This window comes from Accipiter gentilis, chromosome 10 (assembly GCF_929443795.1).
Source record: "Accipiter gentilis chromosome 10, bAccGen1.1, whole genome shotgun sequence".
Taxonomy (NCBI): domain Eukaryota; kingdom Metazoa; phylum Chordata; class Aves; order Accipitriformes; family Accipitridae; genus Astur; species Astur gentilis.
The window spans coordinates 4,919,265-4,941,592 of NC_064889.1; the positions used below are offsets into that span (position 1 = coordinate 4,919,265).

A 22,328-nucleotide genomic window follows, 5' to 3' on the forward strand; every position below is an offset into this window, starting at 1 on the left:
AAGCCATCTATTCCAATCCTTGTATTATTTTTAACGTTTTAGAGATAGCAGCCTAAATTGTCCAGGTTACAATTTAGGCCTCTTACTTCTTACTCCTGTCACAGCGGGGGGAAATGGATTATTCTCTTTCTCTTCACAACCATGCTTTTACATGCTTGAACGCTCCCACCACATTCCCTTTTGGCTAAATAGATTCAACTTGCCCAGTATTTCCTCACAAATCACGTTTTTCAGGCCTCAAATCCCATAAGAAGGGCTGGCCTCTCCACGCGAGCCCCACCGGTCTCCAAGTACAGTGCCCAGGCGGGACACAGTACCCTAACTCACACCTCACCAGTGTTACACCCCAGGATTAGGTCCTGTTTTGCTGTTTGCCTGCGCATACACCCAATGTCTTGTACACGCGTATCTACTGGCTGGCACATATTCGACGTTCTCCTTTTTCCACCTCCCTACCGGCGGGGAAAGCGCTCGCCGCTGAGGGACTGACCGCCGTCACCTCAGCGGTCCCGTCAGCCTGGGAGGGCCGAACTGACGGCACCTCAGGGCTTTCTCACAGGGCTGACGCGGCAGCCCCAAGCGACAGGCGGCCTGACACGGGCCGGGGAGCCGCAGGTTCCTCCGGTACGCGGTTCGGGACCCCTCTCCAGCCCTCTGTCAGAGGCGGAGGCGCCACGGCCGCCTCAGCCCCGCACCAAGCGGGAAACGAGCGGGCGAGGTGAGGGCAATGCCTTCGCCGGCACGGCGGCGCATGCGCGGCTCGCGGGGCCGGGCCGCGGCGTGTGTGTGTGTGTGGGGGGGGTGGCTGGAGGGAGACAAGCGGGGCGGTGGTGGTGGTGGCGGCGGCGGGCGGGCGGCCGCTGGCGGCGGGATGCGATGACATCACCGCGGCGGGACGCGCGCGGGCGGGACGGCGCGGCGCGGCGGAGAGCGTGAGTGGCCGCTCCGCGCGCCCCGGCGCGGGGGAGGGGCGCGGCGCGGCGGTAGGGCGGCGCGGGGCGCCGGCGGCGGGGCAAGATGGCGGCGGGCCAGCCCTTCCCCCTCCCCCCTCTCCCCCCTCCATCCGCCCCGCGGAGCCCCCCAAGCACTGCGGGCGGCTCCGGGTCCTCGGCCTTCCCGAGAGGCCCGGCCCGGCCCTGCGCAGCGCAGCGCGGTGGCCGGCTGAGGGAGTGAGGCCTGTTGCTACAGGCAACCGGGAAAGCCCGTGTCGGCGAGCGGGCCCGGTGGGTGTCAGATAGGCCTCGCCGGAGCGGGGCTCCGGAGCGCCCCCCCCCCCCCCCCCCCCCGGGTTGTGCCCCGCGGCAGCCCTGCCTCAGACTGGTGGTGGTGGTGGTGGTGGTGGTGGTGGTGGTGGTGGTGGTGGTGGTGGTGGTGGAGGGGGCCTGTCCCTCCCGCCTGTCTCTTCCCCCCGTCGCTCCCGCCCAAGCCCGCAGTCGTGAACGAAGTCTGTGAGGAAACTTTGGAATCGCTCAGTCAGCGGGAGATTCCCGTGCTTGTAAAGCTCTCTGTTAATTTGAGTTGCGCAGGTCCGCCTTATTTGCGGTGTGGAAGTTTTGTGTGTGGGGGAGGGTGGGGCACGCATCCTGAGAAAATTTACTGTAAACTCTTTAAAAACCGCCATAAGGTGTGTAAGTATTTGCATTTTAAAAACTGTTAACGGCGTTCATAGTTTAAACTGATGGTCTTCTTGTGCTGTCAGAGAGAAAACCATGGTTACAAAAGCTGACAGTAGAGTAGGCCTCGCAGCATACTCGGGGCTAGGGTTTGTATTCTCTGCACATTTCTCTAAATACAGATTCCTGGTTTTAAATTGTTTCCAAATGCGCTGCAGTACTGGGAAAATACTTGGACCCTCAGGCTTTTTCTTCGAATATACGTGTCAATTTAGTGAGCTTTTATTACACCTTGATTATAATCAAGTTAAGTTGGTGGGCAAAAGCACAGTTTTCTAAGATGCTTCAGTGGCTGAAGACTCCTCATGCTGGGCCTATCCTGATGCCTGAAGTGATGCTGAAAGATAATCTTACTTTGTTTTCAAAAACTTGCTTCCTTCAACCAGCTGCAGAATGTTTCAGTTTTCTTAAGCTCAGTATGTCGTCTTAAACCATACAAACAAGTGCAAATCCTAACAACTGCCTGTTTGTTGACATAGGTTTTGGCTATTTACTTTTAGAAAAATCAGCAATTTACGAGGAATACAAGATGTAATATGAGAACAAGTGAGCAGCCCACTTAAAGCAGTGTCATTAATGATAAAGACCAACAAAATCCGACTTTGGATCTGATTAAAGGTTAACCTTGTTCTGTTACCTAACTTCTGATAATTTAAAAGTGTCTTTAACTTCTGGTTAGTGTCTGGCTCTTCAGAAGAATAAGAACTGTTGAAGGAGAGCGTGTGCATTCTAAGAGTAGCTGGTTAGAATTTATTTCAACCATGAAGCCAAGGGTTTAATTTTATTTCAGAATTGTTATCGTTGTTTTGAAAATTCTTGATAAACCTATAAATATTTAGTCCTGTGCACTTCTGCATTTGTTGCAATGGTTCTGTAGTTCAAAATGGGATAAAAGGATTCCCTTTCTCAGATTTGACTTCTACGGGAACCGTCCCATTTTTTTTAAAAATGAGAACAGAAGTTTCAATTTTATTTTGCTTCGCCACTAATTATCTGATACCGATTTCTTAGTATGTCTCTGATTCATTTTTCTTTTTGAACTAATCACCAACGTGCCTGGTCCTCTGTCACAGGAGAGATTATTCTGCTTGCCTTTGACTATTCCAGAGCAGTCCATGCAATGATTTGTTTTAAAGTTTTAATATTCTGTCTATTGTTTACTGTCTTACTACATATACATTTACATTTTTCTGTATGGTCATTCTCTTTTTGTTTTCTTTTTGGGCCCTTAGCTGCTTTTACTAAGGAGCAATGCAAACACTTCACAAATAAAACGATCTTCTGAAAAGCTTACTGTGTTCGTCCGATGTCTATGACATAAAGGCTGCTAAGAAGCTAAAATTAGTTTTAGAAGTGGTTTACGTTAAAATAATTAATTGCATTTATTTTGACACAGGTATGAAAACTCAATGGGGTCATCCAAAAACGTAATAAGTGAGCCTGTTGATGTGGAGGAAGGCTATAATATGATGGTAAGACATTCAGCTACTGTAACAGTGTGGTAGGATTTTTCCTACTGCAAGAAAAACTAATTTTTCATTTTGGGATACACTGACAGATCAGTTCATTTGTACCTTCTCTCTGAAAGTATTGATTCTAGAAACTGGATCAACTTAATTTGTTAACACCGTGATGAGAAACCTTAAAAAATGAATTTTACTGTAGAAGAAATTTGTTTTGTATCATTTCTAGTTGTGTTACTATATTGGTTTTTTTGCACTTTAAGGCATTGTTTCAGCTGATTCCCATTTTAAACTGCTTTCATCCAACCTGTGCTCTAGTGTAAGACCATAATGTTTGGTTACACTAATGGAGTGGTGGTCTTTGAAGAAGCTGAGGTTAGAGCTGAAGTCATTTTCTTTGTGAATGCAATGGATGAAACTGGGGGTTTTGTTTATGGCAATGTATGTATATATATGAATACCATTAAAACAAGAATCCTCATAAAAGGTCCTCTAATATTCATAGCCATGCAAAGAAGCAGTACAGACTAAATGACAAAAATCTGCTACTTAAGGCTAAACAAATTTGTAGTCACTCCTTTTGCCTGACATGATTGTATCTAGAGTACTTTGATGAAGATAACTTCTTTGGATAGTTAAGTAGCAAATAGGAGGGATTCAGGTTGAGGGGGCGGTCAAAAAGTATCACTTCACTCCTATGAAGGAGGGCATTAAAGTTTACTCTTGTCTAGTCAAATGAAAAGACTATGTTGATACCCACTATGGCCTTTGGCACAATAGTTTACACTTCTCTGTGGCTGTACATTTCATTATTGCTAACTGTTCCATTAAGACCTCCTCTAAGGCTTTGTTGTTTTCTTTTGACTGACATCTAAGTTATGGAGACTAGAATTTTAAGTCAAGTTCGAGTTTCATGATACAAAGTACTTGGAAATGTCATGTTGAGATACTTCTGCTTTCCTTATAAGCCTTTCTGGCTTGTAAAAAAATAAATAATTTTAAAGGTCTGTTTGGTCTGGACTAATGGAAAGTTTTACACTTACATGGGAGTAATGATCTCCAAAAATAAGGATGGAAAACAACTGTCTTGGCAGCAGTTGTGCAGAAAGGAACCTTGGGATTATAGATTCTGTATGCGCAACGAGAAATTCTGCTTATATATTAGGAAGAGTTGGGTCTGATCTGACAGGGGACAGGAACTTGGGGGTTGGATGAGACCTGCAGAGGTCCCTTCCAGGCTTTGTTATTTTGTGACTAAGTTGTGCTACTTTATGTGTGGTATGTCATGATACGTGTGTTATGATTATATCGTAAGTGATGAAAAGGTAATATTGTATTGCAAAGAAACCCACCCCATGCATCATTTTGAGATGATTAAATGGGAATATCATCTGTAAGATGTGAATAACCTGTCTGCAGTGTTTAACGTTCAGAAAGTCTTTACTGAAGTATTTGTATCTGCTTTTGGATGTTGTGTTTCAAAGAGAGATGTGAATCAGTTGGAGACCATCTGGCAGAGAAAACCGTAAGTGCTCAGATCCAGAAAACCTGAAATCTGAGATCTGGAAAACGGGAGAAAAAAAGATTAAAGGAATAGGGATGGTAAGCCTGGAAGATAGGAAGACCAATGAAGGATGAAATGGGATGTAACAGCATGAAAAATAATAGGAAAGAAAAACATTCAAATGATTTCCAAGTCCTCCGTGTATGGCAAGAATGAGCAGGCTTATGCTGTAGGAAAGCCATAGTTAAGTATTACGTAGATTGTGCCAAGTGAGCAGTGTCTGCTGGTGAAGGATTTGAAAGAAAAGGTGCAATAAATGAGGAAAGATTTATTTGTTTACTTATTCATTTTTGGCAGTTAGGGATGCTGTAGATTAGCCTTACTTCCAGCTAAGGTGAGTGTTTAGGTCTTTTTGAAGATTTGAGAATAAATTAATGCAAAATGCAGTCTGAATATTCTTCTTTTTGGTTTAAGACAGACTCATTTCAGAGGTGATTAAGTTAAAATTATTTGACTCTGTTCTGAAGTAAGGCACCACAAGTATTTACATTGGGAGTTTTTACAGTATTTTAAAGTGATTTTAACAGTTATGTGACATTCGTGGGTCTCTAACTCTTAGATCAATGATGGAAAGTGTATTGTTAAGCAACAAGGGATTAAAAACCCCAGCCAAACTTGATTCAGCAGAAATAGTCATCTTACTAAAAATTCCTAGCAAGAATAGGCAATTAATTACATAGAACAGATCCTGGGTTTTTACATGCTTTGCTTGGGTTTCTTTGGGCCAAAATATATAATTTGCTTTATTTATTTGGTTAGGTTTTCCAAAACTTCACTTACATAGCAGTGCTATTTTTTTCTTTATTTTTGTTGTATTATGTGGTGATATCTCGAGGTAGGTCTGTGGAGCACTAGATGGCACACTGCAGCTTTGAAACATACAATTGAGGACATCTGGATGAGAGAAACTGAAGTTAAATACTGTTATATAAGCATTGAAGTAAAAGCAGTTTCTCAGTTCGTCTTGCATTTCCTACCACCTTAATAAGTTATAGCCACTCATCTGCTATATTAGTTTTTACTGTATTTTCTTTCTAAATATGTACTAGTACTATAAAACTAAGTGGTTGCAGGCTTGAGTCATACAATGGTAAGAATGAAAAGAGGAAAAATGTGTCTTCTGATTAATGCTATAGAAAATAAGTCTGTTTGTGCCTGAAATAATATTTAGATTTATGTAACTTCTTTGTGGTTAAGTTTGTCAGTGTTTAAAGATAACTTGGTCAGCAGTTTTGTGCTATCACGGTATATAAATTTATCATTACAGTATATAGCTTGGCTTTGTTTCAAATTATTTTCTGAGGAATAACTTGATACACTGGAGAAGAGGCAAGATTTTATCTAATTGACATCTGTTGGTTGATAAAAATATTTCTCAATATATTTGGTTTCAAATGTCTTGCGATGGTGTATTTTGCAAGTGCAAAGAAACATGTTTATTAGGTAAAGTGAAGTTCATCCTCAGTGTCTCTCATTCTGTCTTTGAACAGCTGCAGCTTTCTAGTAATAACAGCTAACTTCAGTTGCCAGGAAATACTTTATAGGTTCTTGTCTTCTCGGTGAAAGAGAGGTGGGTTTTTTACACGTTTTGGGTAGTTCCGATAAATCTCATGCCTTTCTCCAGGCAGTTTTGGTTTAAGCCCAATCAGCAGCTACGCACCACGCAGCCACTCTCTTGCTCCCTTCCACCCGTAGTGGGATGGGGGAGACAATTGGGGGGGAAAAAAAAGTAAAACTCGTGGGTTGAGGTAAAGACAGTTTAATAGAACAAAAAGGAAGAAAATAATAATGATAATAATAAAATTACAATAATAGTGGTAAAAGAATTAGAATATACAAAACAAGTGATGCACAGTGCAGTTGCTCGCCACTTGCTGACCGATGCCCAGTTACTTCCCGAGCAGCAATCTCTGCCCCCCCTCGGCCAACTCCCCTCAGTTTATATACTAGACATGACATCCCATGGTATGGACTATAACTTTGGCCAGTCTGGGTCAGCTGTCCTGGCTGTGTGTCTTGCCTTCTTGCTGCCTGGGCATGAGAAGCTGAAAAATCCTTGACTTAGTCTAAACACTACTTAGCAACAACTGAAAACAGCAGTGTGTCACCAACATTATTCTCATATTAAATCCAAAACATGACAGTATACCAGCTGCTAGAAAGAAAATGAACTCTGTCCCAGCCGAAACCAGAACACGGCCTCTTCTCCAGTCAGCTAACACATGTGTTTTGGTCTCCTGCAGCTTTTATCTTGAGTAATTAGTTCTAATTAACACAAGCTAACTAGAACGTTTTTGAAGTCTACTGTGATGCTCTAGCAGCACTGACAATCAATTAAATGGAGGTTAAAAATGTGTGGTGTAGACATACACATACTGAGGGCTGGGTAGTAACTCTCATGTCATGTTAATGAGTCAATCTGCTTATCATGCAGAAAAATGTTTGTGAAAATGAGTATGTACACCTGTTTCAAGTATTTGAGGAAAATTTAGTACCCGCGCACCCTACTTTGGATGAAATCAACATATTGAACCAAAAATTTGTATATATATATATATTTTTTTTTTCCCCCCATCCCTTTATTTCTTATTTTCAGGCTTCCTTCCAACGCTCTAACAGCCATGACAAAGTGAGGAAAATAGTTGCAGAAGAGGGACGTACAGCAAGGAACCTAATTGCATGGAGCGTTCCACTGGAAAACAAAGAAGATGATGGTATGTATTCAGGAGTCTTCCACCAGCTTTTTCCACTTCCATCCCTTTGTCCGCTGGAGTTGCTCACCTGGAAACATGTTTCTTACATAGGATTTCTCTATAAAAAAATAAATGGTTATGTTTAGTGTACATAGTATAATTTTAAAGCTTTTTTACAAAATGAACCCTGCATTTGACAGATCACTTTATAAAACCTTCACCGCGACAGATTAAAAACTGTTTTCGTTTTGTCTGTAAGCAACATCTAAGACTGTTCTCTTGCTGATACTATCAAGATACTTGCGTAATATAATAATGTTGTCTTAAACTGATCTCTTGTAACTTGGGAATTCAGAATTGTAGAGATAGCTTAGAACAATCTTAACAAATTGCTCTCTATGCTCTAAAACAAATAAGTTTGGAAGTTTCTTTTGGTATCACTTCAGTCTTTGGTAAACATCTGTGAAGAACTTTGGGGATATGTGGGGACAGTTTTCCATAATGCAAGTCCTTGGAACAGTTTTGTTACTGTTGTAATATTCTCTTGTGCTATGATGACTTAAGGAGCCAGCAATTGATTTTAATTTTTAAGCTGTTCCAGATGTCAGAATGCTGTTTTTGAGGGCTTAATCTCAAGTATTTTTGTAGCTCACATGTCCCTGTGCAGGTGCTGCTGCTTTTGAGACTTAGGCAGGAGTGTCTAAAAGTAAATTTTTTGCTGTGAAGGTGGTTGAACACTGGAACAAGTTGCCTAGAGAAACTGTGTGCAGTCTTTGTCCTTGGAGGTGCTCAAAACCTGACTGGACATAGTCCTGGGCAGCCTGCTCTAGCTGACCCTGCTTTAAGCAGGGAGGCTGGACTAGATGATCTCTAAAGGTTCCTTCCAAGCTCAGCTGTTCTGTGATTCTGCCAGTGAAAAAGATATTTCTATGAAAAGTTATGTCTAAGTTACAAGATCATTAACCCTATGTCTGAAGCAAACTGACCCAAAATTTAAACTGTCTTTGCCTTCCTTTATGCATTAAGGTATATTTGTGATTTTTTTTTTTTCTTTTTTAAAGCTGAAAAGTCTAAAAGTCACAGAAGGCAATGGGTTGCTTGAAAACCTATTTAGATGTTTGTACGTGGACATTTATGCAGCTTTCATTAAGGAAATTGCATTCAGTTCAGAAGCCATAGCTGTACCTCTGTTGAACAGTGACAAGCAGAATGACAGTTAACTTATGTTTGTCAGCTAAACATCCTAAGCCTAATTACAAGTGTCCACATTTACAAGCTTTGGTTTCAGGTTTTGACCCTTTTAGTTCAGTATTGTCCCAGCTTAGGACATTTTGTGCAGTGGCATTTTTAGAAAGCACTAACTGGTTAGCAGAAAAACAGGTACTGTGAATCTTTGTTAGCTACACATAGGAAGAGAAAATGGAAATAATGTAAGACTTGAGCATAATCTAAGTAGAATGCATACCTCCCAGCTTTGGATCATATGCAACAGCTACTCAGTTTATTATCATGAATACATGGATTTTTAAGTGGGCCAGTTTTTTGTTCTTGTGGCAGCTTCATTTACGGCTGTCTCCAGAAGATGCATTTATCTATTTGCTAGTCTTACATTTGCCTGCATGTTCTTGAGTATGTTAGTAGATCCATTGATATTATTAAACTAGTCACATACGTCATTTAAGCAGAATAGAACTGGGGCCCAAAGTATTTATAGATTCTGAATTACACTTTTGGGAAGGGTAGTAATATGAATGAGAATATGCAAAAGGAACATGGAGTGTATTTCTAACAGTTTTTTTGAGCTACTTGTGAGTTGATTCAATTTCTGTTTAAAGAGTCTGCTTCTTTTGAATACTGCCTTGTTTGTAATAGTCTTTTAGAAACTTTCAAGTAACACTTTTCCCTTAAAAACAAGTGTATGTGAGTTGTAGATGAATGTTTGCTCTAACTTTCTGCCAACACATGAAGAATGAATGTAAAAGTGAATTTTTAGCCTTCATTAAATAGTTATGTATGATAATTAAAATCTAAGTAGCTATATTCATTTCCTTAATTTGGTTGTATTAGCACCATTGTAATTTTTAAACTTTCTGTCACTGGTGCTTTCTTCTTTTTAAAATTTCTTCATTAAATCATAGGTTGACCTTTTTGCACAATACAAAGGATCTGATGATAATTGCCTGATGGAAAATTTCCCTGTGGAAAGGAACTTGTGGCTAATGAAAGTGGCAGAGCCAGATCCTTTTTCTCTTGACCCTTGTCTTGGCATAGAGGGTATATATGTTGCTGTCAGTGAGCTCTGATTCATTTTATGCTGATCTTCCAATATGTATTTTGTCCCTGAGGAATGATACAGCAATATTATGAATTAGGACAGTTCTAACTCATTCAGGGGTTGTGTAAATCAGGCCAAGGGTTCAGGCTGCCTGAGCCAATCCTGCAACTCTTCTCTACAAAGCAGAATTTTGTCTTTGGGCAGTTTCTTCTGCTCATAATGTTCAGAGGTCTTGCTTTGGCAGTAACAGTGTGTGATTTAACATTTTATGTTATATACTGTTAATCATTACGAGATTTTTTTTTTATTCTTCTGCAGAAACAGTGAGGTATAGGCATTTGCTGTTACTAGTGCTAGTGTTGTAGAAGGTTGATAAATTAAAATGCTGGATTCGTTTTTTTCAGTTTGTATCCTTTCTTTTTCTATTTATTTTAAAAATTGAATGCTTGTGTCCTTCTTACCATTTGTCTGAAAGACTTGTGTATTTTCTATAGAGGACATGGGTAAAAGAGCAATAAGGAAAAGAACTGTGATCAAAACCTGCTAATTCCTTAATGGAAATACATAGTTCCTGTCAATAAGAAATATTTCCTTAAAAAGGAGAGAGATTTCTGGAATGGCAGGTCACACTTCTGTTACATATTTTGGAGCAGCATGCACCCTTGTTATGTCGGATCTGAAATTCCTGTTACGAATATATATATATATATATATAAAAAAATAAAAAAATGACATGAGAAAATCCAAAGCATGGTGGCAGTGGTCTAGAAGAGGTCGTGACTGTTAACACATTTCAGCTATTGAAATTAAAATACTCCTTCACAGAATTCATGAATATGCAGCAGATTCTGCTGGATAGACTAATTAACGGTACAGTTGACTTTGTGTCCTAGGGTGAGAGTCTTATAACTGTGAAAAATTCACTAGTCTGATACTCTGTCTCCAGAATTAAATTTGCATTCCAGACCTATGGCTACCAATTGCCTGTTGCAGTCACTTAGATCTTGCCTACATTGGAAAGCTGTGATCATTCTAATAGTGGATTTCAGAGTTTTTTTGATGTAATTATTTTGTATACCTGGCATGGAATTTGAGGTACCACATGCAGATAAGCACTACACACAAATTTTATTATAAAATCGAAGCTATGATATTAGCAACAGTTAAAACATCCCAGAGGCTTGACATTTAAATGTTAACAGAAGGTAAGGTACCTTTGGAACTTGAAGAGATGTGTCCAAAAAATTGGAAGAATCTTGTATTTGTAACTGTTCCCTTCTTATTTCCTATTTGTTTAAAATCATTTGGACTCTTGCCACATAGAATTCATTTGTAGATTAAGCATTTCAGGGTAAGGAAACATACTTTATTGGTTGAAAGGTACCTGGCACACTTTGGGGAGCCTGCAGTATAATCTACTGGTTTAGCAAGAGCCTGATGGAGTAAAAAGGTTTTGCCGTATGTGATGAAAGTCATGAAACTTGGCTCTCTTTGGCCAGTAAGGAAGTTGTAAGAGTCATGACTGAAAACATTGTGTGTAAGCCCTAGCAACATTGGATCGGATCGTAATTGGCAGGATATAACATGAAGGGAAGGGTATTCTTTAAGGCTCACAAGTTTCAAACCTTGAATTTCACTGAAATGAATGGGAATCCAGTCTAGTGCTGATAGGTGAATACAGGGCCATTATATTCTGGATGAGACAGTGACAGTGATTTGTAGAAGTAATTTTGTGCAAAATGCATTGCTGTAATTCAATCTGGAGGTGGAAAAACATGGAGAATTTTGGTGATATTCATGCTTGAAGGCAGTAATTTCTCCAGATCCTTAGCATTGTACGGTTAGAAAAATCATACCTACTACTGCTCTACAAACTTCTAAAAAGATGCAGTTTATAATAATACTAGAAACTTCAATATGCATCCTCAGTTAAGGGATCAAAAATAATTGGTCTCGTCTGGTTGCTTCCTCCAGGCAGATGCCTCTGCCTTACTTTAAATGAGGTCCAGGCAACTAGGTCTTACCCAAGCCTCATTTTTGCAAAAATGTTTCTTAAGATGGGCAACTGTTCCAGCTGGGCTAGTTAGATTCCAGAGTACAGACTGGTTATATGTAGCAGTGGCACTATAATGTAGACTGACTGCCTTAAAGGTTTTACGGATAATATGGAAGAAAAGAGGTGACAGAGTAGATTTCTCACACTGTGTATAAGAACTGGAGGAAAACAGCAGAATGCTTACCCAATTGTATCTACAGATTCATTCAAGGAGATGAAAAGAAGTATAACTGAAAATTGTTACTGTTCCTGCTGAAGGTCTGATGATGAACAGTGTCAAAGACACTGAAACAACATCAGCAGTTGATCTCTACCGTAGTGAGAACAGAAATGAGGGCTGCTATTAATTACTAAATTTAAAGGTGATTCCCACATTTCTCGTATCAGTAAAAGTATCCAGAAGAGAGAGGCGAGAGGGATGATTGTTGAGATTGTTAGTATAAAAGATAGTTTTTGAAAATAGTTTATGAATGGCTTTTTTTTTTTTTTTGGAGATATTAGCACCTCAGCTTTTTGTGACAGGAAGTCTTCACAAATCATAAACCCTGTGTGCTTCATATTTAATTACGAGACAGAGAGGAAATGGACTTCAAGTGTAAAATATGACTGTAGCTCCCTGAATGCTGCAAAATTTTGCTACTTTATATATCTCACATTGGCAACTTAATAGCTGATGAGATTATTATCTGTGGTCACTATTGTTCTTTCCTTAAAATTCAGTAAATTTCTAGCAGGTAATGCCCTTTGTATGTCATTGAGTTCCTGTGCATCTCATAGCAATGCTAGTATTCTGTAGTTACATACCAGTAGTCACTGAACATACGCATAATGGTTGAGCAGTGCTCTTGTATTGTCATTACTTGTGAATATAAAAGGACAAAAGCAGAAAGGAAGATGTCCTCTAATAACCAGAGGCACTTAGTAGAAGAAAAAGAACAATAAAGCTTGGAAATGTGGCTGCTGCTGAAATACAAAACTTTTTGGCCCATACACCTCAAGAAAAAATTAGTCCTTGCCACACATTATTTGCTTTTAAATTTGCAAAACCTGGTATTTACATAAGTTTGGTTTTCTCTAAATGTCTGCCTTATATAGAAAGTGCCTGAAAACTTGCTTTTGTCTTTACAGGGGACTTGTTCAGACATTTCCCAGTTCTTAGATGATGGATTAGTATTCTCTTTTTTGTAGAATCTAAAGAGACTACAACTGGGTTTTTTGTTCATCTGCCCTTTTTTAATTTTAACATACCCATATTTGTAAGCCTTTTCACTGTGCAAGTTCTGTATGCCATTGCGTTCAAAATCTTGTCTTTGCAGAATGTAAATTATGTCAGAAGAGAGACTTTGGTGATTGAAATATTTCAGTTGTCATAATTCTGACATGGAACTGATCTGCAGTTTAAGCTTTTTAGTGAATAGGAAGTTTTTATACCTACAGTAGCTGAATCAGATTTTTTCCTGAATGCTGCTAAATTGAGTTTAATATATTAATTTGTAGCTGTTGTTCGGATAAGGAAGCATTTAAAAAATGAATTATCAAGCAAATAATTTTTAATTTGTTTTAAAATTAAAGGCCTTGTTCCCTGGAATAGCCAGTGATGCAAACCAGCTGTACAAACCAGCTGTACAACTGCTTGATTAAGACAGGTTTACAGCTGCTTTACATAGTCAGAGCAATGTAAAACAGCTGGACTGTGTTAGGGAATTTGGCCTAAGAACTGTTAAAATCTCAGCTGGACAATTCTGAAATTCAAGAATGATCTCTATGGTCTAGGAAGGAACTGTATTCAACTAATGCATTTATTTGCTTGGCTTCATCCAGCTACATAATCTTGAAACTTAGATGTAATCTGTGCTAGAGAGTACTCTAGCCATAGTTAGTATTTTGTCTTAACTTATGTTTTTGGTAATTGGATCCTGTGATTTTCATGTTGTGCAACTTAGTATTTAAGTTGAAGGAATAAAACTTTAAAAAAAAATTTTTGTTGTTGCTTTTGTTGTTTGATTGGTTTTTGGTTTGGTTTTTTTTTTTTTAAATTACCCCTGAGCAAATCTCAAAGATTAAATGCAAACGTGTCAGGTAGGTCTAGGCTAACACAAATTTATCTATGCAAAGGTAATTTTTAATCAGTTAAGAAATTGCCACCACCACAGCATGGAGACCTGAAATCATCCTTTCTGACTGTGGGAATTTAAACTGATTTTGGAAGCATAGTTGCTAATGTCTCTTTATATAAGCAGTGGAGGGAGACAGCTACATTTGAGAAGGTATTTCAGATCTTAAGGGACTGACTTATGCTCTGTGAACGTTTTTCTCTCTTCCTTTGGCTACCTAAATGTAGATGAACTAAATCCAGTTCTAAGTTCTGTTTTTCCCCATCTTTCTTGGCAGAAAATATGTAAATCTATTGGTAGGTTGTTTGAACAGTTTGAGAAAAACTAAATTACTACGTTTGTTTTTCCTAAGAAAGATATTCCTTGTTTTACTTCTGTAATATCTGATTGAACAGTCATTCAAGAGCAGACTTTTTCTAATCTATATAGAAAACTAGTATCATATTTGACATGAAGGTTGTAATGATATGATTTTCAGAGGCACTGAGCACTTAAAGGTAGATTATCTTTGTTTAATGAAGTCTGTAATTCTTGCCTTTCTTTGTAATTTTTATTCATTTTTTGTGTGTTTTCTGGCATTATCCACGTTCTGAACTGTGGAGTATATATTTGGAATGTACAGTTTTACAAACCTCTTAACTCATCAATTATGCCTATATCAGTACATTGCAAGGTGAGATAATGCGTGTTTTAGAATGCTCTATCTAATTAAAATCATTATTGTTGATTAAAACAACACAGGAAAATCAAAATGGCAAGCTGGTGGAAAAACAAAGAGAGTGGCTCAAGGAACGCACAAGACTGCAAAACAGGTATCTGCTCATTTTTTATTATGACATAAAATTTACAACATAAAAATGTTTTGTGATATCACTGATACATTATTGGCTGTATAATACATATATAAAATGGTGCATTGTATTTTTATTATTTTTGTATTTTTAAAGCATCCAGTTTTCAAACTCAAGTATTCAGAACTTAAAAAATGTCAGAATTTAGGTTATCTTCCTCAGCCTTTACTTTTAGCACTTCCTAACCTCTGGATGCATGACTTTTTGGCATTAAAGTTACTTTAAGGAAAGTGCTGTTCAATAAAATGATACAGGATATTCTTCCTATAAGCATGCTGCTTAAACAAAGGCTACCTTTCTGGCCATTTTCTAATTTAAGGAAATGCTGTATTTCTTGACCTCATATGTTAATGACTGAAGTCAGTATATCCTATTTTGGAAAAAATTAGTCCAGGTGAGTAAAATTTCCGAGAGTTATGACTGGTGTTATGGACACACGAGTGTACTGCCACAACTGGAAAGCAAGTCTGAATGAGAAGCGTCAAGAAGAAACTGCTTTTATTTTTATTCATGTTTTTTCTATGTCACTGACAATCTTTATTACATTAATAAAGTGATACATCTTTCTTCATGTTTAATATTGTTAACAGTTGCTTTGCTTTGATTAATGGATTTAGCCATTAGTATGACTTTAGCCATTTAGTATTTTGAGACAGTCTGTCAGAGTTTGATAATATGACATATGGAAGATTTTTTTTGGGGGGGGGGGGATAATTCTGCTTCCATAAAGATGTATTTGCATCTTTAAAACATAGGCACGTTCTTTTCCCAACTTAGTTTAGCAACTATTAACCTTGTGTTTTCTCTTCATGTACTAGTATGTTACACATACTCTGTATCCTGGTGGAATTTTGTTGATGTAGTTGGGGCTCCCTGTAAGGGTTTACCCTCAGAACCTTTTGGGTGCAAGAGTAATGTGCTACATAGTTTGGGTTCTGTCTATTTTAGTCACTTGGGTTTACGTAAATACTGAGTTTTCTGGAGAATACTTGATTGTTATTCAGTGGCTCTGTGTGGGATAGCTATACTAAAACTACATTGTAGAAACTGCATTCCTAGTGGGTACAATTAAGTTTTAAGACGGAGTGCTGAGTGTCTATGCATCTTGGCACTTCAGTTTGGCATTCAGCACCTTTATTTCTACTGCATTTCTGACACTGGATACTGCTGTAAATTGGTGGCTTTTTTTGTTACTTCTGTTGAGCCTTCAGTTTTAATTTTCCTTTACACATAAATGGGCTGCTAATCTCAAGAAAATAAGCTTACAAGAACCCTTTTGTATAATCTTATCAACCACATCTTCCTCTCAGTAGGGTGCTGGCAAATATACATTCAATAAATTTTGGCATCCTGAGAATAAATATACACTTAATACTTTCCAGAACTCCAAGGCAGGTTACTGAAACTATTTTGGGGGGAGGGGAAATTCAGTTTTAACGTCACTTTCATCATCCACACTGAGTTACTTGAGATGTAAGAAGGAATATTCCTGTGTTTCTTAACTTCAAAAGCACAAAAGCTTTGCATTTTCTGCGGTTCAAGGTTTGAACGATCACTGCAAGTGAGATAATATCAACTAGCCCCTCTGAATCTTTGTTGTTCTTGGGTGGGTTTTGTTGTTCTAATGAGGACAAGCTTCAGTGTAGGCCTGCTAGATCATGTCTGTATAAGCCATTGTCACACTTCGGGTAAACACACATGTTATTTGAGGCGGGGGGGGGGGGGGGGGGGGGCAGGGAAGGCCAAGGTAGGCTATTTTTTGGTGTGTTTGTAAATGCTATGATTGATTTTTTAAAAAAAATATTTTTTAGTGAGCAATAGTCTTCAAATTTGTAGAATGTATATTAAACTTGGGGTAAGTGTATTGTCAAAGGCTAAGGGCTCCGAGATCACTTAGGAGATTCAAAAGTACTTACATCCAGTTCAGAATGATCTGTAGAAGTTTGCAGGATTGGAGCTTTAGAACTCTGCTCAGAAAAACTTAATTCTGTGTACTTGTGTCTTGTCAGTGGAAAGAGGCTTGTGCCTCAACTACTAACCAAAGTGGAAAATCTGCTAAGAGTTAGTTGGAAGCACTAGACACAGGGATCTAGGTGGAGCTTATGTGGCTTGGGTATAGCTCCTTCTTGGTGAAGGTGTGGGATCATTGCCTTATCGTTCTTTAGTCTGGAGTGTTAGAAATGTTTTGTCCTTTGCCCGTATGTTCCCTCAGAATACCAGAGAGATCCAGAGATGATAATCTCTGGAAATTGAGTTTCACTATTGCATCACTCTCAAACTGAGCATGACACTGAAAAATATGATCTGGTCAAAAGTATGTACTTCTAGTAAATACTGTTTAATTAGAACTTAATTCCAGGAAGGATGAGTAATAATAATAAAGCTATAGCTGTGCATCAGCACTACAGTCTTGAAAAGTCTGTACCTAATCCAGTTTTTCTTCCTTTTCACAGTGAAAAGTTAGTTTGATTCACTGGCAAATTTACTTAAGATGCTTACAGGTAAAGATTCTGCTGAACAATATACAGATTAACTCAGAAATCCTGCTTGCGTTAAACATTTGTACAGAATATAGCAGTCTGTATAGGATACTAGTAGTATCTTTATATTAAAAGTAGTCTTTGCTGCAACTAATAAATTTAAGTGAGTACTGGCTTTCATTTCAGTAAAGTTGGTGCCAGTCAAACTTGATTAAGTTTGAGAGTAGCTTGCTGAGTTTGATCTTTTTTCATGGAATTTCTGGAGACTGAAGTGCCAAACATGGAACATGATTTGGGTGGTTCTCTGAAAATTCACTTCTGTTTCCTTGAGTGGCAGATACCAGGCTGTGACAAATTCAAATGTACAGTGTTAGAACTGACTTGTATCAGGAACTTAAAATATTATTTCTATTAACTAACCACCAACTTAATGCTTACCTGCTTGTGTGATTGTGTTTACAAGAAATTCAGTAGTTTAGGTGTTAGCATCCTTTCAGAGGCATTCTACTGGAATAAGAGTAACTGTAAATGTTGCTTAGGTTTTACTTAGACGCTGGAAATCTGCTTACAGGGATAATGGAACTGCTACAGCTTACTTAGAGTAGTTAACATGGTTCAACATGCTGTTTTCCTAATTAAAATACGGCTGACGTATAAGAGAGATGATAAATGGATGCCAAATACAGTAGATGGATAACACTTGTTCCTAAATTTCAAAACATATTCCATGACACTGTCTTAAAGATACATTTGAAAATTTATCTTTCAAATAGTGGAAATTATGCATGGTTCCCATTCCAAAACGACTGATCCTTTATATCAACAACATTAGCTGAACAAGTAGAAACCTAATCACTTTACTAAGGTCACATTTGGTAAATACAGGCAGCAAAAGGTAGCACTGTTAGTTCAGTACAGTTATTTATGATTCGGTAGTTAAGGTTGCGTCATTATAAACTGTATTTTAAAGGAGCTGTAAATTAGCCAGTATAAGCTTTGCTTTAAAGGTTTATATACAAGGCCTCAGCTAAGAATTCTCTGTCTCCACGTATAAACTTACCTACTATGAAACTCATCTTTTGGCACAAAAAAATAATGTTTCCTAGCTTTTTACATAGGGGACAAAAAGGCTTGAATCCCAGTCAATTGTTTTGCTATTTTTGCTAGTATTTCTAGTTAGTGATTAGATATTCTAATTGTAAACTCTGTGTAATGGCTTGCACAGTGTTGGTTTCAATCACCGAAAGTAGAGTTTTTAGAATGGAATTTTGCGGTAATCCCTACAAGTGTACTCCAGTAAGAATTGATTTTTCTGGAGATCTGTGCCACAGTGGACCAATGTATCAAAACTGCGTTAAAGGTGCTATTAAAATGTATGCATTAATGAAAAAAACCCAAACAAACCACCACCCCAAAACTCAGACTCCTGTAGCATGTATCACAAAATGGCATACAGCTGGACATCACTTTGGTTTTATTGGAGGTGCTTATCCACCTGGCTACTACGGAATACAAAAACTTACAGAAGTCTGGCATGGTAGCAGGATTTTTCAGTTTGTTTTTTGTTGTGGGAGAGAATTTCAAGTTTAATAAGGACAGTGTTGTGGGGCCAAGTACTGATTTGGTATTTTCAGCCAAATAGGCATGCTTCAGAATCATTTGGAACATCCTTTGCAGATGAGTGAGTCTGTCAAGGAGACATATCCCCATATGAGTGACTAAGCTGAACACACAAGGTCAACTGATACATAACACTCAGGTGGCATAACAGTACTTCCAAGTAGGTACGTAGTGATTCCTGCCTGAGCCACCATTTGTGAAGACAGTCAGATGTTTTCCCTCTGCTCCCGTCACATACAGCATATTGGCAGTACTCTGCATCTGTGCGGCAAAGCAGTACTAGATCAGTTAGTCTGCATATTAACACTAAAAATCAAAACAGATTTGATGTAGTTAAAGCTGTTAAATTACAACTTAAAACAGCATGAGGACACTTTCAGATTTGGTATAAGTAGGAGCAACTTGATTCATTGGCACACCACTTTTATTGGGTTGAATTGAGCTTGCAATGTTAACAATATGGTGAATGGAAATCTTAGTACAAGTAGTTTTCTAAAGTGTGGAAGCTTCCTTTTGTAACTAATTCAGTGCTTGCTGGCATCTCCTTTGCAGTGTAGCCATAATATATCAATCAAAGGGCTAGCCACATCAGCATTTCACTGACATTAATACTCATGTATTAGAAAGAGGGTTTAAAAATGATAAAGTCGTATGTAATGTCTTGGTAATAGAATTTAACTGTGATGGAATACTGCTGGTATAATTATTAGTAAAATGTAATTTTCATCTCTGGATGCACATACTTGTCAGAATAAGTACTACAGGATACGTAATTAGAAAATGTAGTTTTCCAGTGTGCTAAGAGGCGGAATATCTTGTACTGTTGTGTGATGCAAATATTGGGTTATAAATGTCAAAGAAACAGAATCTAATTCTACACAGCTGCTGCCTATATTTAAGATAAGAAAGTGTGTTTTAAAAAAACTCAAGTCAGTGGGCTGATGTAGTCTTCAGTGAAAAATTTGTTTACAAATGTTTGAGTACGTTGAAAAAATGTGTGTTGCACAGAAACCCAACCCCTTACTGTATTTGTTTTTTGTTTTCTGTTCTGTCTTGTTTTTGCAGAGCACTACCATAGACTGTAAATTAACAGCAGCAGCAGCGGGAGATAAAAACTTTGACAAAAGCCCAACAAAAACAAGACAGCCTCGAAAAGTTGATCTGCGAGCTCGATACTGGGCATTTCTTTTTGACAATCTCAGACGGGCAGTTGATGAAATCTATGTTACATGTGAATCGGATCAGAGTGTTGTAGAATGCAAGGTAAGTCTTCAGCTGTTCTTTGCCTGTTGTCATGTGGCTCTTACTGTGCTTTTTTTATTCTTCACAAAAAAAGCCAATTGGGGAATTAGAGCTTCAGAGACATGTTACTTTTTGTTTTGTATTTAGTGAAGCATTGTAAATAGGAAAGCTGACAGCATATTTATTCAGATTTAAGAAGATGCTTTCATCTTAGGCAATGACTGATTATTGAAGTGTAAAACTTGTAGTGATGTACATAATGTTATTAGATCTCAGTTTTTTGTATGAAATCAGTTTTTGCTTATTGAGTTCCAATTTTGTTAATTTTCTGACTGAATACCAATTAATTTATTTTTTACCGTAAACGTTCTTTGCTGTAGGTGGCACTGTTGTGATTCAGTCTTTCACATTGGTTTGCTTCCTGCTAACTGGCTTAATTGTACGTTGCTCCCTTTTTGCAGTGGTAGTTATCACTCTTCTGACTCTATCTGTAGTGTTAAGAAAGTGGTTTGTGGCCAAGCGTAAACAGTGTCTGGTTGGGATGTTACTGTAAGGTGCACTTCCTAATTTCGAATAACGGTGTATGTAACAGCTTGTGCATCTGGTTTATGTTTTATGTGTAGAAAGCCCATTGTGACTTAATAAAAATCACTCATTCTTTAGAAATGGAATTTATCACAAGCACTAAGAGAAGCCAGAAGAATACGTTATAAAAGAAATGTTAAAGATATGACTTATGTTTTCATATTAAAGATGGCTGAAAACTCAACACATTCTGGAAATGATTATCTAATCACTGTAAAAAATAACATATGTCAATTTAAGTGAACTTTTTTCTTATCATATGCATCTAGTTCTCTGCTATAATCAGACATGGCCAAATTGACTTTGAGATTAGCGTACAAATCAATTTCATTGAAAGCAGGTTTGAACAGTAGCTAGAGGCTTCCAAATCACTGGTTGGTCTAACACAATTTAACCTTTTGTTACTGAACTGTCTTCCTGCTCAGGAAACTTCTCTGGAGAATTTTTTGGTTTAAGAAAATCAGTCAGCCTTGCATTGTAATTAGATTACCATTTTAAACTTTTGTGACTGAAAGAACAGAAGTGTATTTGTATCATTATCACATATTTTTAGGGTTAGATATCATTCAGCATTTTAATCATGCTACTTGATCTGTTCTCGGATGGAGATATTACATAGCCTAAGTGAAAAGTCTTCATTTTAGTAGATGCTTGACAATGATGTATGTATCTGTATGTATCAAGTTACTTGTTTGCAAAACAGAGGTGGAAAAAAGCAAAAATGAATAAACGGGAGTCCAATGTCATGTGTTGTAAAACTTAAGTAACATTCGTGTTGCTTTTACGTTTTAAAAGATCTTTCTTCTTAGCACAAAAAGTGCCTTACTGGAGTAGCTGGAATATGCATTTGTGCTATGGTCATTTGTTTGTGAGACTTTCTTTTAAAGGTTACTGTTAAATGATGAGTATTACTCTTTCGATAAATTACTAAAATTTCTGTTAATTAAGCTGTGAAGTATAAAACTGTTGAGCCTTGCCAGTTACTTTTACTAATAATGCTTCACTTCTCTCAATTCTGTTGATTGTCATAATTTATTTTGGGGTGGTTATTGTTGACAGATACAGTCCAGTTTCTACCAGAGGTTAAGTTGTCAATGTGTTCTAGCTAACCAGTTACAGGAGAATATTTTAACTGCTGTCTTTTGAAGTGAGTGCTTTACATTACTCTTAATAGATAGGCATATAACATTTTTGGTACTACATACATAGGCTTCAACTAGGGACTGATCAAACTTGTCGTTAGCGAGGAGGTATGTTTTAATTTTGGATGGAATATTAGTGATAATGAACAACAGGTTCTTGTGGGAACTGTGAGTCTTCCTCACCTCTGATCCTGAAAAGCCAGTGCTTGCTGTCCTCCATCAACTGAAATACCTTGTCTAAGTGCAGCTTTCATGTTATGGAATATAAAGAAAGTGTTTCCTGTAGTACCTCAACCTTTTAGGAGTTCATAAATTAAAATTGTGATCTAGTCTCAGAGTTCAGTTGGCAAATGATAATTATTAAGAAGCACTCATGTGACGTTTCAAGAATTCCTGTAGCTTGGTAGAAGGCCTATGTCCTGCCTTAAAAATAGCTTAACTCATTCTTTAGTTTGATCATTACAATTTGTCCATGTGTGACTCAGTTCAGGTAAATAATTATCATCTGCTTATCCAAAACACTTGCTCTATTGCCTTGGCTTTGGTAGTCCTGTGTACGTTGCTTTCATG

At 38.1% G+C, this 22,328-nt stretch overlaps 1 protein-coding gene across 5 annotated transcripts in view; it reads left to right on the plus strand.

Moving 5' to 3' along the window:
• The first annotated feature begins 699 nt into the window (after positions 1 to 699).
• Positions 700 to 22,328, plus strand: part of SCAPER (S-phase cyclin A associated protein in the ER) — a 170,501-nt gene continuing 148,872 nt past the window's right edge. For 2 of the 5 annotated variants that reach the window (XM_049811457.1, XM_049811458.1), the window contains exons 1-5: positions 853 to 932; positions 3,070 to 3,145; positions 7,297 to 7,414; positions 14,580 to 14,650; positions 19,855 to 20,052. In XM_049811457.1, the coding sequence (XP_049667414.1) occupies positions 877 to 932; positions 3,070 to 3,145; positions 7,297 to 7,414; positions 14,580 to 14,650; positions 19,855 to 20,052 (519 nt within the window). In that variant the 5' untranslated portion in view covers positions 853 to 876. Of the gene's footprint in view, positions 719 to 838; positions 933 to 1,539; positions 2,292 to 3,069; positions 3,146 to 7,296; positions 7,415 to 14,579; positions 14,651 to 19,854; positions 20,053 to 22,328 lie in introns of those variants that run through there. The other 3 variants (XM_049811460.1, XM_049811461.1, XM_049811459.1) reach the window with 3 other exon arrangements.